Source organism: Chrysemys picta, chromosome 1 (assembly GCF_011386835.1).
Source record: "Chrysemys picta bellii isolate R12L10 chromosome 1, ASM1138683v2, whole genome shotgun sequence".
In the NCBI taxonomy this organism is placed as follows: Eukaryota; Metazoa; Chordata; order Testudines; family Emydidae; genus Chrysemys; species Chrysemys picta.
Window position 1 is genome coordinate 73,852,365 of NC_088791.1, and position 19,694 is coordinate 73,872,058.

Consider the following 19,694-nt stretch of genomic DNA (forward strand, 5'->3'; position numbering starts at 1 on the left):
AAAGTGAAATCAAATTTGGTTCAGTGTCTCATTGCATAGTGTCTAACCTTTACATTCCTTGCAAAGACTATTTGATTTTTTTTTATGTAAACTTGTTCATATCTGGGTATTACTAAACATGGATCATGAAGATTAAATTTATGAGGAGATTAGTGTTTGGTGTCTAATCTAGCTTTGCTGTCATGGTAAACCACTTGTACCAGGGTAGAGTATGTTATGACCCACAAAAAAATCTATGAACTTTGTGGTAGTTACATTACTTTGTGTTTAAATATTTTATATAGGATATGAAAGATAATATAGCAAGATTTTAGGACTGAATAACTATCCTTAGATTATATCCAAGGAAAGATGCATATTATAATGGGATTTCATTAGGGTTGGGTGAATTTTCAGAGGACAAAAACTGCCTTAAACTGGTAAGAAAATGTTCTCAAAAGATTCTCTCTATTTTAAACCTGTCCAGGTTTACCAAACTCTAGGACAAATGTAATAGTCATTTGCAAATAAAAATTAAGCATATTAAAGTACCATTTTTAATTCCAAAATGTTGAACAATTAAAAATAGAAACTCCTATTATGTTTCATTTGTAAATTTTCTATTTTACTCAATCCATGCTCACTGTTTCTTCTGCCCTGAAGCTTTTAGTTACACACTCACACTAAATTAAACATACCATTTTCAGCATGAAGAAAAGATATCAAGTTAGTTTGCCAGGCTCTATTTTCAGTGTTATGGTGCACGGTGTAATTTTCTTTACTGTCTCCTAGTATTATTTAATATTTATATTGTGATAGCACCTAGGGTCCTCAACCAGCTCAGGATCCCATTGTGCTAGGTGCTGTTCATACATATATAGTAAATGACAGCCCCTGCCCCTGAGAGATCCTATACTTTCTTCTTCATAGATTCATAGATTCAAAGGCCAAAAGGGACCATTGTGATCATCTAATCTGATGTCCTATATAACACAGGCAATAGAACTTCCCCAAAATAGTTTCTACGGAATATCTTTAAGAAAAACATCCACTCTTTAATTAAAAAATCAGTGTTGGAGAATCCACCATGGACTCTGGGTAAGTTAATTATTGTCACCATTAAAAATGTATGCCTTATTTCCATTCCAAATTTATCTAGCTTTAACTTTCAGCCATTGGATCATGTTAAATCTTTATCTGCTAGATTGAAGAGCCCATTATTAAATATTTGTTTCCCATGTAGGTACTTACAGACTTAACCTTAACCATCCCTTAACCTTCTTTTTGTTAAGCTAAATGGATTGAAATCCTTCAGTCTATCACTATAAGGCATGTTTTCTAATTCTTTAATCATTCTCTTGGCTCTTCTCTCAACCTTCTCCAATTTATCAACATCCTTCTTGAAGTGTGGATACCAGAACTGGACACAGTATTCCAGCAGTGGTCATACCAATGCCAAATGCAGAGGTAAAATAGCCTCTCTGCTCCTACTTGAGATTCCCATTTTTATGCATCCCAGGTTCACATTAGCCCTTTTGGCCACATCATTGCACTGGGAGGTCATATTCAGCTGATTATCCATCACAACCCCAAGCTTTTTCACAGTCACTGCTTCCCAGGATAGAGTCACCCATCCTGTAAGTATGGCTTATGTTCTTTGTTCCTAGATTATACATTTACATTTAGTGATATTAAAACACATATTTGCATGAGCCCATTTTACTAAGCAATCTAGGTTGTGCTGTATCAGTGACCTGTCATCTTCATGATTTACCATTCTCCCAGTTTTTGTGTCATCTGCAACCTTTATCAGTGATGAGTTTGTTTTATTTCAGATCATTAATCAAAATAGATAAGGCCAGGAATTGATCCCTGCAAGACCCAACTAGAAATATATCATTCAATGATGATATCCTGTTTACAATTACATTTTGAGACCTATCAGTTAGCCAGAGTTTAATCCATTTTATGTGTACCATGTTAATTTGATATCTTTCTATTTTTTTAATCAAAATGTCATGCGGTACCAAGTCAAATGCTTTACAGAATCTTAGTATATTACATCAACACTATTACCTTTATCAAACTTGTAATCTCATAAAAAATCAAGTTAGTTTAACAGGATCTTGTTTCCATAAGCCCATGGTGATTGGTATTAATTATATTACTCTCATTTAATTCTTTATTAATCAGCTCCCATATAAGGTGCTCCATTATCTTGACTGGGATCAATGTCAGACTGACAGGCCTATAATTACACAGGTCATCCCATTTACCCTTTTAAAATATCTGCACATCATTAATTTTCTTCCAGTCTCCTAGACCTTCCCCAGTATTCTAAGATGTACTGAAAGTCAACATTAATGGTCCAATGAGCTTCTCAGCCAGCTCCTTTAAAACACTTTTGGATGTAAATTATCTGGATCTACTGATTAAAAATGTCTAGCTTTAGGCGCTGCTGTTTAGCACCATCCTGAGATACTAGTGGAATGAAAAAAGTATGTCAGCCTGGTGTAGAGCATCCACATGTGAGATGAAGGGGCTTCTGTGTCCCTTGCTTCTACTTTAAACAAGATCAGGGTTTGTCCCGTAATGAAAAAAAGACTTACTCACTGCTGCCAATCTGGTAGCTTCCGTGATTTACTTAAAATATAACGCATTCAAATAATTGCAGAATGAGATCATGACACAATGATTTCTGAAGAGCTCCTTCTGTTACAAAAGTTCATTTGGTTCCCATACTTACATGTGCTCAGTACATTATTATTATTATGTATTAATTTGTAGATTCACCCATTATCAGGTATGTCTAACTACAAGATAAAGTTAATGAGTTCTAAGTTGCTTGTTCACCGGACCAACAAACATAGTGAACTCTTTGCTGCTACAGCTTTAGATTTTCTCTTTATTATGGAAGGTCAAAATAAATTTCATTAATTCTTTTCCTTTAAGTAGATAAATCAAAACCAGTAGGGAATTTTAAATACCAATTACTCTTTAGGGAATTCTACTGTTTCTACTTACTAGGGAATTCCATAGCACAAGTCAAATAAAGAAGCTTTATCTTTAAAAAAAAATAGCATACACACACACAACCCTCAATGCTGGATTAACTGGGTGAAAAATGGTGACAAAATATGTGCAGAGCTAAATTAGAAAAAGTTTGCAAGTCACATGCATTACTTGTTTAAAAGTAAGTGTCCAGCATATGCGGCTTACTATAATGGCCCAACCCTTTGAAATGATGAGCATTCTCAATACCCATTGAAATAAATGAGAGTTGAGGGCAATCAGCATTTTTACAGGACTAAATCCACTGTGTGTGTTTCACAGTTCAGGAAATCCATTTCCTCCTCTGTAGGTAATTCTCAAACCTTTCATACTGTATTCTTGAGTGAGCATATTAAATGAAGGGTACGATCCTTCTCCTATGATATATTCCAACTGACTTCAGTGGAAATATTATTAGGCCTGTAGGCCTAAATTTTCAAGTGCTCAGAACCCACAATTGGGGACAGATTTTCCTAAGAGTTCAGCTCTCACTTAGGCAGCTAAACAAGGACTAGATTTTCAAAAGAGCTTAGCAGCAAATGTGTTGAGGTCTTTTCAAAATCTGACCCTAGCCTAGGGGTGGGGCAGAGGGTAGTGTGAACTCTTAAAAATCTGTCCATAATATCAGATCAGTGACAAAATCATGGGAAAAATAAAAGCTAACATTTTTTACATTTTTATGTCAGCAAATTAGCATCCAGTCCAAAAAAAGAAAGATATCACTGTTTAGGGCCAGATTGTGATGCCTTACTCAAGCTGAATGGTACCTTATACCATGAGTAATCCCAATGATGTCAGTAGAACTACCTGTAGAGTAAAGCGCTACTCAATATAAGCAGGAGCATCACAGTTTGGCCCTTAAGAATTCTCCATGAAATATAATTTTATCAATACAAAGTCCTCCAAATATTTATTTTCTTAATTTCCTTTTTTGTTATATTCCAGTATTTATCTGTTCCAGGTTCTTCACTTCACTTCTTTTGATGCTCTTAATACTATGCAGCAGATTTATAGGCTGCCATTATTCTTTTAATGCAAACTCCCTGCTAAAGGCAGCTGTTCTGAAGGCAGATTTCTTTTCATTAATTTAGTTAGGAACTAGACATACCACATTGCTTTTTTTCTTTCCCCGTCCTGCGCAGCTGCAGCCATTGCTTTTCAGCAACCTCTACAGTCAGACCCATCTTCTTTCCTTTCTCGAGCAGATTGGATATTATTTTTGTCCTTTACTGCTCTTGTGACAGCTTCTCTATCATGATGAATAGAATTTTTGCTGCAGAACTCACCTGTCTGTCTCTTCATTTTGGCCTAGCTTTATATGCCAATTCCATCAGCCCAGTTCCTTTGCCTGCTTCGCTCTGTGGATGTTTGATTCACATTCGGGTGCTTGTTGCATCTGGAATTTGCTTCCACTTAGGTTCTTAAATAAAAGCTTAACCTGAAAGCAGTCCACAGGCTTTGGGGCTCCTGATTAGCATCACAGCCAGGTGAGAGTAGGGAGTTTAAGGGACTTGGTGCTTGGCTTTGAAGTTTGGCCACCTTTAAACACTGCTGGATGAACTTAGAAATTCCTCATCCCTACACCAATGCAGATACTGAGTTCACTAGTACTTCACAGTCAGTGATCTCCTCTGGCATAGTTGTTGGAAGTAGGGATGGTGGGGGTGCTGCCACACCCCCTGGCTTAAATTGGTTTCCCTTATGTACAGGGTTTACAGTTTGGTTCAATGGCTGTCAGCACCCCCAGTAAAAAATTGTGCCAGCACCCCTGTCTTCTGTTTCATGGTTATGAATTCAAAAGCTAAATAGAATGAAAACAAACCCTTCATATTTTAGACTGCTCCATATTCTTTATTGTGTTATAATGAAAAAAATATAATCAGGAAAGAATATTTTTATTAGGTAAATACTTAAATAGATTGATCACATTATAATGAGGCTTGTGATGTATTGGGGGATTTAAACATGAGATTAGTATCAAAGGTCTAACCAGCTAGTCAGAACACAACTCTGGATAGATAATGTCCCAGTGTATACCATAACTAACATCCTTTTCTTGCTTTTTATTTATATAGTGGCTTTCTGGAGGCCAGTCAAGGTTATACAATTACATTTAGATGTGTATTAAAACAGAAACATGTCTATGGGAGTATATATGCAGACCTTTGTTACATATCCGATGAAAACATCAGATCATAAAGGATCATTCCTGAATAATGCAATTTGTTATCTGAAGTAATTTTACTGTGAACATTTTGATCACTTCATAGTTGAATCATGTTTAGAAAATTTAAACAAGCTGTATGATTACTCTAGGAGGCATGGAATGGTTTGTTCAAATTAGTACCATCTGTGGATAGAAAAAGTTTGGGGAATTTTAGTCATTCTTGAAGAATGAAAATCTGATTCTCCATGCTAAAGTAACTATAATCCTGTTTGTATCTGTAACCCAATAGTGTAGTTGTCTTGAAGTTGTCTAGTTGAATGTGCAGTTCATCAAAGCAGAAGGTACTCTACCATGGAGTGTCACTGCTGATCACTAGTAATTGCCCTCCGAGTACCTGCATTCTCTTTTTGATGTGCTCAGGACTCAGCATCTTTGCATTTATTCTAAGCGAAAATGACATTTATATGTGATTTGCCCATTTAAATGTATTTGATGAGATTAAAATGAATTAAACTTTTTAACTAACATTTAAATCCCTTTTTAATAAACTGTTTAGGCATTGTGGCAGAAAATTGATTTTCTGTGTTTTCTGCTGTCTTACACTTTATTTTGCAGGGCAGAAACTAGACAAATTTTCTACTGAAACAGGCCCTTAATAAATTGGAAATGAGATGAAATAAAAATGAAAGATACTGTATTACAGTATAAAATCTCTATCTACTCCAGTGTATATCTAAGGTGCCTATCATCCTGGGTATCTGAAAGGATTTATTCCATCAAAGAGACAATTTTGATCTAGTTTTAGTAGGTCAAGGGTATTATCTTCCTGGAAATATATTTAAATTGTAGTTCACTCAAACCATGAAGTGTCTTTTTCATTATTACTGCTACATTATTGGACTTAATTATGCTTTTATGGCATCACCCTGCACCCTTCAGGGGATGCAGCATGTTCTCCCCTGCAAGGCCAGTCAGATCTGCTGGCTGGAATATAGGGGGTTTGGGCAAGGTATTAGATTCCTCTTTGCCTCTCCCCTCTTGGTTAGAAATGTAGGGACTGAAATTGTTGCCTGCTGCCACATGGAAGGAAGAGGAGGAGAATCCTTGCAACATTTCCCCCACTGCTTTGTGCACCCAATCTGCCCCATTATTATTAAACCTGTTTCTGTACCTTAATTTCTTCTGTCTCCTTTGTCCCAGGCAGATCTTTTTATATCTTTCCTCCATCAGGACTTTTAATTTTTGAGATATTGTATGGGAAAGTGACTCTTTAGGCTTTGGCTGGCTGCTTTAATAAAATCTCATAGTTAACAGGGCTCCTCCCAGTGAGAGAACCTCAGAATACATTGATCCGAACTCCCCAGGAAGTCTTGGAACTCATACAATTTGATTGGCAGCACTTAATCCAACAGAGATTGCTAGTCCTGCTGAGATTAAAGGCCCTGATTTAAATGGAGGTTTATTCCATGGAGTGCTTGCAGGATCAGACTCTAATATGGTTTTCAGTAAATATAAGAGGTCACTTGTAGATAGAGAAGATGACACTGAACCAAGATGTTTCTGTCCCAGTGCTGTCAACTCTCATGATTCTATAGTAAATATTGCAATATTTAGAGTTTTTCTATACACACACACACACACACACACACACACACACACACACACACACACACACACACTGTTTGGGGGGCCTGATCCTGATTTTTGAATATTTGGAGTTAGCAATTTTGCAATCCTGAAAAGTTTTATTTGGGTTCAGTTTCAAAGTGAGACCTAGTGACAGTTATTTTATTCAAGCTAATTTACCCATCCCCCAGAATCCATTCCTAATTTTATCATTTCAGTAATTGAACAAACCAGACCAATATTCTTTGCCATGTTTTGAATATATACTAATAACTTATCTTCAAATATAGGACACTCATTTAAAAAAAACATTTTTAGGAAGCAATTAGTATTTTTATTGCAATCATTGAGCCCACCTCAGCCCTCATTTCAACACTAATAAAGAAAAGGTCAAAATAAGACCCCTACTGTATAATATATAATATATAATATGTAGTGTGCAGTATTCCCATGAATGTCCTACATTGGTTATCTTCTGCTGTGTTTTTTTTCATAATGGGGAACCTGTAACCCATATAGGTAGTTCTCTGTCTGATTTGTTTTTAATGTACTATAAACTGCTTTGCTTCTCACTAAGTAACAGAGAGAAGAATATGAACTTTAATTTTGATGCTATGGAGTATTATAATGATTCCAGCCTTTGTTTCTTTCAGAAGATTCTTTGCTTCAAAGAAGGCTCTTACCTCTCTCACATTACTAAAGTAGGTTGAAATTTTGCCCCCATTGAAGTCTGTGGAAAAACTCCCATTGACTTCAATGGGTCCAGGATTTTGACTATAGTAATTAATGGTACAGCACTAAATTATGCAGATGAAAAGATTAAATAAGAAAATTACCATGGCCAGAAAATGATTTTTGTTTAAATGCTTGTTGGCTTGAATGACTGCACCGCACTTTAAGCAGGGGGTACTTGGCTGGCTGGCCGACCAAATTAAGGAAATAGCCCTTTATGGTGGGGGTGGAAGGAGGTGAAAACTACTACAATGGGTCAGCATGGTCACTGACTCATCCCCTGGGAATGCAGGGTTCAAAAGGGGCAGCTCTGCTCCTGAAGCTTCCCTTTTACACGGAGCAGGCTGAGGCAAGACCCACCCTCTCTGCCCTTTTGGTGGTAAAATACCAGGTTTGGTCAATACCTGCTGTGGGCATTACCCTAGCTGCCCCTTTTTTTAGGGGGTCTGGGAAGGAATTTTCCCCCTACCATCATATTGGCTTGGGTGCAGATGGGTTTTTTTTTGCCTTCCCCACAGCGGGTGCAGGAAGGGCTTTGTTCATGCATGACATGAAGGGCGGTAGACTGTATGTCACAACTCATTATTTAAGTGTAAGTCCAGTGCAGGTACTCCATAGGAAAGGTATACAGTGACCAGATAAATGGCTTGGAAAAGGACTTAAAAAGAGGTGTTCATTAAAGGAACAAATGGGGGCAGTTGGGGACTCCTATGATTGGTATGTTAGGGAGCCAACTCCCATTCTTATAGCCCACCTTAACCCTCTTACGAAGGGGGGTGGATGGTAAGATCCCAGCAATGGATTTACTGGAGGGACCTGGATGGAAAAAGAGGGGGAGCTAGTAAAAGACCACCGGGTAATTACAGAATAAACATAGGGTTATCTGCACTGTACATTTTTATCTGCTGGGTAGCCCCAGACATCTAATAATAAAGTTGCAGCCTGATTAAACCCATGTCAAATGTCTCCTGTCCTTTTGGTATAGCCAGACAATTGCTGTTTGCACTTTGCTTGTATTCGTTCGTTTGTTTTCTTGAGCTGCCACTCCTCTCCCATTCTGTCAAGATTTCATTCTTACAAGTCAGTCATTCCAAAGTATTCATATTTATGGGGGAGACAAAGGTTTGTAACATTAGGATGTCATATTGTTAAAAGATGAACTGTTAGAGATAAAATCAAAGGTTCAGATATTCCCATAGGTCTTCTAAAGCCATTGGGAACATTTTTTCCCCAGAATGAATATCCTGGGATTTTTTGTTCCTTATTTAAGTATCCATGCTGCTTAGTTACCAGTATTAGGATAGATAATGGATTTTTGTTTTACCAATAATTTTTTTCCCCTGAAGATTTCAAAACACATTAGACAGGTGTACAGAAGGATTTTTAAGGAGGTTTCTCTTGGCAGTTTCTGCTACTGGAGAATGGTAATATTATCTTACAGAAAATCTTTGAGATAATATTAGCTTGGTGTGTGACTATATGATCCTGTACAAAACTATATGTCACATATCCAGTCTGAGAGATCTGACAAGTACACCGTTGGCTTAATATAGATGTGGCATGCTGTTGTGTACATGCACATTTATATATCTACATGGGTGTTCACATATATGTGTATATAGATAAAGGAAACACACAAAGTTGGGAACTTCTTTTTTACATTGCATTTTCTTGTTACTGAATTCTTGTTTTTAATTGCTGTTATTTCTTGTTTACTGAACAGCACTGAATGTTGGAAAACTGAGCTACTGTGTGTGTGTGTGTGTGTGTGTGTGTGTGTGTGTGTTCATATATATACACTGTATGTGTTTATATACTGAAAGTTAAACACAATGTTTATGAAGCCTTGAAATTTTGCCCGAGGATTGCATGCATTACCAAGACCATGGGAGGCAAGTCAAGATTTCAAAGTGAGAGGAGAGGAATCCCAGTTAGTAACAGCAGTAAAAGATGCTGAGGTTAGGGCAAAAATAACTTTGCTTAATATTCCCTCCCCAAGACGAGGCATGGTCCTGAGTATAGCAACAGCAATGTTACCTCTCCTCCTAGCTGCCCTTGCATGCCACAATCAGAAGTATTTTTCTTTAACTCAAAAGCTATACTAAATATGTGTGCCATATGTAAGTATATATAGGGCCTGGTTTTCCTCTCACTTTCACTGGTGTGTGTAACTGCATTTATATTGGTGGAATTACTCCTTATTTACAACAATGTAAGTCAGGGGAGAATCAGGCTGATAATGTGTAGTATATTTAGCAAGAGACTGAACAGACTCTGAATTGATGATATGAAATTGTATCCTCTATAATTAGACATGCTTATTAAAAATAGTTAGTTTTAACTGCCTTCAATGTATCCATAGTTAAAAACAACTTGTCATTCATGTTAAGATACTGTATGTTAAATTAAAAATGTGTTTTAATTTCTAGTCCCCAGTGCTCCCAGGGCTGTTGCTTTTTCCAACGTTCAATCAACAAGTGTGACTTTGATATGGAGAACCCCAGATACTATCCTTGGCTACTTTCAAAACTACAAGATTACTACACAGCTACGGTCCATCCACTGCAGTGACTGGGAAAACAATGAATGTATTGAATATGAGAAGGATCAATATTCGTATGAAACTGGTGTTGATGACTATATAGAGGAGATAGTACATGAACTAAAAAAATTCAGATGGTATAGGTTTAAAGTTGCCGCTAGTACAAATGCCGGCTATGGCAACACTTCACCTTGGATTTCTACACAAACTTTGCCTGGCTGTAAGTAAGGATGACTGTCATACCTCGTATTTCTATACTGAAATTGAGTCCAGCTAGATATGCAAACATTGTAGTCAGAGGTTATGATGTTTCTTCATAAAGCTATAGCAATGGTGAAGCAAAGAAGAATTTGTTGTAACTTTGCAGCTTTAATATATTTCCCCTACTATTTTACTTATTCATAGTTAAAGTAATTCAGAATGAAAGAGCCTGTTCGATGCTAGATGCTATCTTACTATTTACAAAATGGCCATTTAATTTCTCAGCCAGAGTCTTCTCCTGAAATACACAAGTCAGATTTCTGATTTTGGCAGTTTCCATTTCCAAGTAAGTGGTGTGGGGTCAACTAAAACACACATGCTTTCAAACCATCACTCGTTTAAAACTTTACTTGTTTCACTAGTCTAATGTGTTTCACCAGACTAATGGCACTTTCTCTATTAGGGGAGCATAAAGAACAGCTAGATTTCTTGTCAATATCATATGCTTTAAATTTAATGTAAGAGCTCTTAAGTGCTGCTTGAGATTTCACAGGAAAACTGTAGAGGAGATGAGAAATGAACAGAAGTCTCCTACATCTCAGACAAGCACCCGAACTACCATCCTTCCTCTACTTTGCATTCATAAAGTTAAGCATATGTATACTTATACAAAGTTAAACAAGTTTGCAAGATCAGAGCCTAAGTGTGCACTGTATATTATATATGCAAGTGTTTACACACACACACAGGGCAAAGCAATGACAGTAGCATATTATATTTATTATATTTCAGCTGTTGGCTTCTGTTTCCCATACCTTCTCCTGTTTCCACAGAAACCAGATCAGCAAAAATAGAGAACCATAATTTGCATTGATTTTTAAGTAGAACTCACCATTGATTTTAATGGGAAATTCTGCCTATAAATTGATGGCATGATATAGCCCAAGATAAAGGGGTTAAAGCTTTTTAAAAAATAATCCTAGAACCTACGTTTCTGCAGAAACTGGATAGGAAAAGCTGCTGGTAGCTAACAACTCTGAAAAAGATTTCTCACTTATAGATCTCAGCTGCTGTCTGCCTGCTGAGAAATGCAAGTTCCAGTTTCCTAAAACAGCTGCTGAGTTAGGACTCTTTTAGTTTCAAATTGAGGGGTGGGGAAGAGGATTTAAAATAAAGCACTAGAGAAAGTATCTTTTAGATTTCCTCAATAGCAGTGTGCAATGATTTAAGAAAGGGTTAACTTGCTAAACAGTTCCAGGTAGTGTGGTTATCATGGAAGTTATAGATGGAAGAAAAGACCTGTTGGACTGTTCAGTCAATTTGCATGTCAATACAAATACTGTCCCCAGCAGTAGATTCTCCTTCTATTATCTAGTCTAGTTTTAAAGGTGCTAAGCAATGGGGTTTCCAACACTTTTCTGCGGGTCTGTTCCATACCCAAATACATCTAACAAATGAGACATATTTCTTAATATGTAGCCTACATTTTTCTTTTTAAAAGTTATGTCAGCTTTCCACACATAGAATATTTGCCTTTCATAATTTTAAATGTATAAATCTATATGGATGATACCTGGAGTAAATAGTAAAATTTAGTATTTTTCCAGATCATGAGATACAGTAATGAATTCAACAATATGAGATTTAATCGTACAAGTTTTTGGAAACTATTGGCAGTTATTTCACACTTACAACCCAATTAAACAAGTAGAATATTCACTGAGAGCTGTCAACATTCTGAACTGGTGCTGAACAAATGTAGTTACCTGTGGAATTTTCAGATAGGCTTTTGCAACCTGTGCAGCAAGCTACTATCAGAAAACCTGATTATGAAGCGTAAGTTTTAAAAAAAGTATACAAAATAGAAATATAGGGCCAAATGCTGATGTCACTTACTCCCATTCAGCTGTAATAATGGACAGTGGGTGTTGTGTAACTAACTTGGCACACTAGTTAGCCTACAAATAGAATGGGGTATAAACAGAATATTCTGTGTAGGGATAATGAATGTCTTTTTATTTTATCTGAACAGATGACCTGACATGATTCTTTTCCGCCTCTAAACTATGTTGCCATGCCTTATACATAGAATAAAAGCTATAGCCATTTATAAACTATTGTCTGGAAAAATTGGATACTTGTGCTTTCAAAAGAACAACGTAGTCAGTGTAGCACATTCAAATAATTAATATTCTCATTTAAACCAAAAAGTGCGACAGTGTAATAAAACACACAACTGCTGTTGGACTACATCCTGGGCCCAGTAGCTTCCTTGGCACTAGAGCCAATAGAAAAACAAAGGGAGAAAAATCCACCAAAATCAATCAATCAGTCAAAATTTGGAAATTCTATAGCTGGTTAAATCCAGCAACAAACCTACCTGAAAATTTTCAGAAATTTGTTAAATTTCCACTAGCCCTTCTCAGTACAAAGCTGTGAGGTGGTTGGCCAGTGCTCTGCATCTATAGAAGCCACATACTGGTGGGGGAGAAGAACCTCCTCTGAGATGGTCAAGCCACATTTAGGTAACTGCCCTACCCCACTCCAAGGACAGGGTCTGTGGCCCCATCCAGCCTGACTGCCATATAGGACTATGATTACATGGGCAATGAAGTTACTGAGCAAGAGCAGTGTCTTTCTGCCATTCAAGCAAGGGTTGGAGTTTTCCCTGGCTTAATGGTAATGATCTGAGGAGAAAATGAACAGGCCATGTCAAAGACGGTTATCCAGCTGGAAGCTGAGACATATCCCATCAGACCTAAGATCCCTCCTTGGCAATCATGGATCTGTGGAAGAGACCCGACTCCTGCTACCTCAATCAACTTTTACAGTTCTTGCCAGCTGAGCATTTTTTGTACTTAAAAAATGTTTGAGGAACCTTTCCCCAGTTCCACTTTCTCTCCTTTGCCAGGGTTACTGCAGTCCTAGGTATATAATAATGCTAATAGTAGTCCCCAGGTACCAGCAGCAAGAGATGGGTTCAGGGTGCACCATAAGACTACACAGGGAAACTCTGCACAGAACAGGTGTGAATCTCCTCTCCTTTCCCTATTGGACTGAATCAAGCATCCTCTGGGTGATTCTGCTGATGCACAGCCAGGTTAAACAGCTTTTTGGGGCGTAAAGGCTTCTCACTGCTATGTAAAATAGCTGAAGATTTTGCACATAGAAATCAATTAGAGTTGCATGGGCTCATCTGAGGGCAGAATTTAACCCAGTTTTTCTGGTTTTCAAGCAATAGCTCTGCTAAGTGCGTCCTTCAGGAATGTAATGTAATCTTGGTTGTGAAATAACACTCAAAGGATCTTTCTTTGGGCATAATTTGATTTGCAGTAATTTTCATTTCTCTCAGGCTCAGACAAAAAAAAGGTAGCCATTATTCTCAGACCCAAGCACTGTTTACAATATTTACACACACGCTCTGGACCTAATAGTTCTCGAAGTTTATAGAGATGCAATATTGATAAAGGAATTTACATAAAATGCATTCTAAATTCTTAATTTAATTTCCTTATATCTATCCATTGTTATAGTAAAATGTGGATCTTGTGAACATATGTCCTAGTGCAGCAGTATCTAATAGACAAATGTTTAATAATCTGAATATACTGTGGGTAATTAAATGGAGGATCTCACTACTATTACCATCATTACAGTACCTTTTACTCCAAAGTTAAAATGTATCTAAATCTATTTGCCTTTAAAACTGCAGGAATTCCTATTTAATTTCTTGGACCTGTGTACATATTTGTAGCCATAATCACAGTAATGTAGAATATTGGAGTACATCATAGTGCATTACTCAGGATTAATCCAGCTCTCACATCCAGATCAACTATTCAGCCTTCTGTTTTGTAGATTATCCTCATAGGAATGGTCTCACTGTCTCATAAAATAGTTTGATGGCACTGTTATTGCTTAGCTGATGGATTGAGCAAAGAGCCAGCTCTGTTTTGCAAGATGAAATATTTTCAACATGATCTAAGTTTCTACAAACACCAGTACATTAGATCAGTGTTGTAGCACAATAAGGGGAAGAGAAGGGAACATTTTCCATAGCAAGAGAAACTTAGTTATCTTGCACCTGCACTCATTCTGATCTTCACTTTTGCATTCATAACAAGCAAAATATTACATTTTATAGTCCATATCATCTTTTCTCCGATAAAATAATTTTGGAGAGCCAAAGTTAGGTGGGAAATGGATGGTACTGAGGCCACAGAATTAATTCTGCATTATGGTGTAGTTAGGGAACTTGGTAATTGGTATTTTTTGCAAGCTGAAGGGCCTCATTGTGCATGGATGTCCTGAGATGTGGTGCAGTTCTTGGGGCATCCCTGAAAGGCTGGGGCATATGTGTAGAGGGCCAGAACCTATGAAGTGCCCCCCCAAACCCTACATCTGTTATGGCAGGATGGTTCATTCTGTTCTACCTGTACCTGACCCAAGGTATTTGAAATGTTTGCAATGGGAGTTTGTGTAACTTAATACTGACAGGGTCAGCATTGTATTACACAGGGAAATCACCACGAGTTTCCAGGTAGATGAGACTACCGAAATTGAGCCTTGACTACTTCCCAGCACCTTCCCTCCCAATCTCTAGTGTCTGGAGTTCTTGCTTTTCTGGGTCAAAGGGAGGGGAGTGATACTGCCATGCTTGTATACCCCCTCTTCTGACAACTTTTGTCTTGAAGGAGCAGGGGATTCTTTGTCTCGTTCATTCTCTTTATGGGGAAAGGATTGGGCCCTATATCTATCTAATGCCTAAATATCCAAATATTTGGGGGGAAATCTAGATCAATTTAAAATGATATAACTGAACATGAGACTTTTTTTTTCTTAAAAAAATAATAATGAAAAAGGCAGTCCTTATCCAAACTGGCAAGCATGAACTTCCATGAGAAGGTTAGGGTATTCAGTCTTGTTTTTGAGGATTATGCTAAATGATGGGCTATCCAGACTTACCTTCTAGCAAACACACTTAACTGCTGCCACAGCATCAGGACACAGATGGATGGGAAAGATGACCCTGACCTCCATAAGACCCGCATTCCTGTGCCAGGATAGAAGCATGATAATCAGGAAATGATGGTTGTTAGTTACAGAAAATGCATTATTGTGAAAACCAGGAGAAAACTGCTTATGAGAGGAAGTGATTGGATTATAGGAGAATGAGAGAATAAGACTAGGTCATTTCTACTGAGTAAATTGCTGTGATTTATAAGAGAAAGGGTATAGTGATATCTTACCCATTACTGACTAGACTCATTTCACAAAAAATCCTAAATCAGAATGTGACAGTTACCGCTGAGACAACCAGTTTTTTTTAATGTTTATTATAAAACACCAAGTGTTTTTGAACCGCACATTTCCAGCGTCCAGTCTCCTTTTTCGTTTTACAGATTATCCGTAGCTATTCTTAATTTTTTATTACCGTTAAGCAAGTGTCAATTGATCATTTTCTGATTACAGTGAAAATTAAATGGGTAATGGTGTTTAGATGCATTTTATGTAAATACCTTACATACATAAAAAGTTTCCTGATAGAAATCTAAACATTTAACAAATTGAAAATTTTGTCATCAAATAGGAGATACTGCATCTCTAAATTACGCTGGATAATGTGGTAAATTACTTTTGGACTTTAAGTGAAAATATGTGGATTACATATAAATTGTGCTAAAAGTGAATTTTATTACCTATAATCCTTCCTTTATCTAACTAGTAAATCTAAATTGCTTCCTTGACTAATTTTAAAAGATAAAATATGCTCCATTTTTTGCTAGTACTGTAAATAATGGAAAATCATCTTCATAAGTTCACAGTTCTAGGGTTCTGTTAACTGAACATTTATATGGCATTTTACAGTTCTTTCAGAGACGTCTCTGTGCACCAAAATAGATAAAGGCATAATCCTCTTTTAGTAATGCAGCAATAGATAGTGCAAGCATTTTTTGCACCAAAGGAAACTTTGAGGAAAAACTATGGAGTGAACTAACATAAAAATGAGTTATAGCTCAGTTAAAAATATACATCTTTAGTAGATATATCTGAGCTACTGCAGATGAGTACATTGGCTTTAAATTCTCTCTCTCTTGTCCTCACTCTTCTCTGACTACATAGTCTAAACCTCCCACTCCACTCAAGTGATCAAACAATCCACAGCCTCCCACTAACAAACAACCATCCAAACTTTCTTATTTCCTAGCAGTAATCCACTGGATAGTAGGTAGTGATCTAATGATTCATGAAGGAGAAAAATGTATTAAAAGCAATTTTATGCAGAAATCAAAGATAAAGAGTGCTTCTTTACTATTTTATTGTTTATTGAGATTTGTATAGATTGCAGTTTTGCTGTTCTTTTTGTAGCAGGCACAAAATGGTGCTATGTAGCCAAGTTCTCAAATTATATGCAATCTAGGTGTCTCTTGCACTCATAAATCATATTTTCCCCATTCTTACCATATTCACTGTTTAAAAGTCAATATGCACAGTACCAAGAACTTCTGTGTTATAGGAAGAGTACCGAATTTTCCTCTACTTTAGAAAAATAGGTAACAAGGTTAACTCATACCACCGCATGATGTGGAAACTACTGAAAAATATTCATTTTTTAATAGTGACAATCTGGAAGTCCTACAGCTCCTTTCCCCTCTTTACTTTTCTGTATTTCATAATATGTTAAGAAAAAAAGAATGATAAAAATAAACTGGAAACCAAACATTCCTTTTATAAAACAGTACTCTATACAAAGTTAAGAATTTTCCAGTCCTGATGACATGCATATAAACTTGTGATAGTATTTTTTGTTGTTGTTCTTTATTCTGATGCATCAAACATAGTCCATCTCCCATGTGGAAATTGTATGTGCCATGTAAAAGCAGTCATATTAATTAATAGAGACTATGGTGTAGATTTACAAAACTGTTTAGGAGATTTAGACACATCTTCCATTAAGGATATGGAATTTTAATAAAAGATGTCTAAATCCCATAGAAAGCTTTATAAATCAGAAACAAAAATGTTTGTAATTCTTTAAACAGCTTGGCAAATATAATAATACAGTTACAAACGTTTCATTTTCAAATAGTAAGTGAATCTTATTTTATGGTGACTCAAGATACTGTGTTATTTGTTGTGAACTAATTCAGCTTTGATTCACATTTGTATAATTTTTTCCATAGCTCCAGATGGTCCTCCAGAAAATGTAACTGTAGTAGTTACATCTCCTCACAGTATTAACATCAGTTGGAGTGAACCTGACATTATTACTGGACCAACATTCTACCTCATAGACATTACCTCAGTAAGGCAGTTCTCATTTTTACTTGTTGGTTGATAATGATACAGATGTTTGATGGTATCTGGAATAACACGAATATAGACGTTTTATAGAAATTGCAAGACACATAAACAGGATAGGAATGAAAGCCAGAATGTCCAAAACATACATTTTCATTTGCACGGAGGAATCTAGGACATAGGAAATAAAAATGTAGTTTGAGAAAATGGTGATTTTCTTGTTTAAGAATGAGCAAATTCTTTGATATTGAAAATATTGATAGTGTGTTAATGTGAAACTTTAGGGAAACTAGCTTTGTTAAAAGGTCAGACGTTTCTTTAAGTCTTAGACAAAATAATAAGGTGTTATATTGCTTATAAACCTAACAAATTAAAGCTGAGATTCCTGGGTAATCAATGTCTGGGGTTTTAAGAAAAACATCAAATATTGCAAAAGTCACAATAAAATAGAAATGGCAACATGGGGCTCACATGCTTCTACCCTTTCTGTTTCTTCTGAGTTCACTGCTGTTGTCTAACTGGCCCAAGGCACTATGCAGGTGGTAGACCATGTATCACAGCAGCAGTGCAACGTGATGGCAGGACTTACAATAACAAGGGAAGTGTTAAAAGGAAAACAACTCTTCCTTCCTTCAGCAAAATCTTGAGCAGGTCATTAGAAGAGACTAGAGAAGAGCTGGCGCACAGTTCTTCACAATTCTGATTTCAACAAAAGAAAAGACATTTTACTTGTGAAACCCTCCTTTCACTTATGACACACTGTCATAAAATTGCACCAAAGTGATTTCTTTCACCTTTTTTCAGAAGCACCAAACCCCCAAATTCAAATATTTTGTTTGTGTGAAACATTCCACCAAGTTCTGTTCACACAATTTTCCCTTCTGCCTTTGTAATATGTGGTTGCTAAATTATGAGTGGGATGCAGTCATGTCCTAGACCATGATATATTGATCTGATACTTATACTTATAATTTATAATAAGGTACCCAATAAGCTATAATGAATGACTGGATTTCTCAAACGTGTTGGTAAATATTCAGCAGGAATTTAAAATGCTGTCTTGAATATTCAGTCAGTGACCAAACATGATTTTAAGGAAACGTTCACATTCAGAATATGTTTCAAGTTTATAGATTTAATTTTAGAGATTACTTGTAATCAAGTACTGTCTAATCAATGATCAGTAGCTACAGGTGTCATCTCCATAATGAATAGCATTATACAGACGGGTCCACTGTTACTTAAAGTCCAATAAAACTGTCATAGACTGTCTGCAGTGAAAATACTGGTATAAATTTTGGTGGCCCTCTGGGAAAATTGTGTATTTGGATTCCAAATTCCACAAACATTCTGTATTTTACAACATTACATACATTTTAGTATTTTAGTTCTCAGATCAGGCTCCTTAAGGATTTGTAAAATATTTTCACAGGGCATAATAAATTCAGATCCCTTCTCTGTCACATCATAATTTTTAAAAAGTAATACTTTCCATCCATTTATTGAAAGTCAAAGTTTCTTTTTAAATTGCCAATTTTTTTGGCTTTACTAAACAGTAAATGAGAAAATCATTCTGCTACCTTATCCCAAAATAAATCATACCATACTTTTTCTCATTCTTTGTTTTCATTGAAAGTATTTGTGGAATAAAGGACTACCCAAAATCAGTAAAGGAGACAAAATTGGACCATAAGGCTTTTGGGGAGAGTAAAAATAAAGAAAAGTTTAATGATCCTGTATTAAAACAATTGTGTTTACAGCTCTCTTGTAAATATTTAAATGCCATATAACTGATAGTGAAATATGAAAAAGTACCTCATCTCTTGATGGTCATCCCAGGAAATGAATGTCTGTTTAGTGCATCAGAAACTTTAGTTAAGGTTAACCCTCAGTGGGGATAGAGGCACATCTTTCAAAGAAAAAGTGTGCTTGAATGATCCTAATGTTTTAGCAGCTGCATTTAATACAAATTTCACTCAGTGGGAAAATTACTGTACAGCTACCTAATTTTCCTTCAAATTACACATCGAAGGAACAATAATGAAAACATCATTTAAAAATGTTATAATAGAGGGAATAGACCATAAGGAGGGG

At 36.3% G+C, this 19,694-nt stretch overlaps 1 protein-coding gene across 8 annotated transcripts in view; it reads left to right on the forward strand.

Moving 5' to 3' along the window:
- Window positions 1-19,694, forward strand: part of PTPRQ (protein tyrosine phosphatase receptor type Q) — a 196,382-nt gene that overhangs the window by 128,545 nt on the left and 48,143 nt on the right. For all 8 annotated transcript variants that reach the window (XM_042850788.2, XM_065559792.1, XM_065559816.1 and 5 more), the window contains 2 exons: window positions 9,985-10,317; window positions 17,483-17,604. In XM_042850788.2, the coding sequence (XP_042706722.2) occupies window positions 9,985-10,317; window positions 17,483-17,604 (455 nt within the window). The remainder of the gene's footprint in view (window positions 1-9,984; window positions 10,318-17,482; window positions 17,605-19,694) is intronic.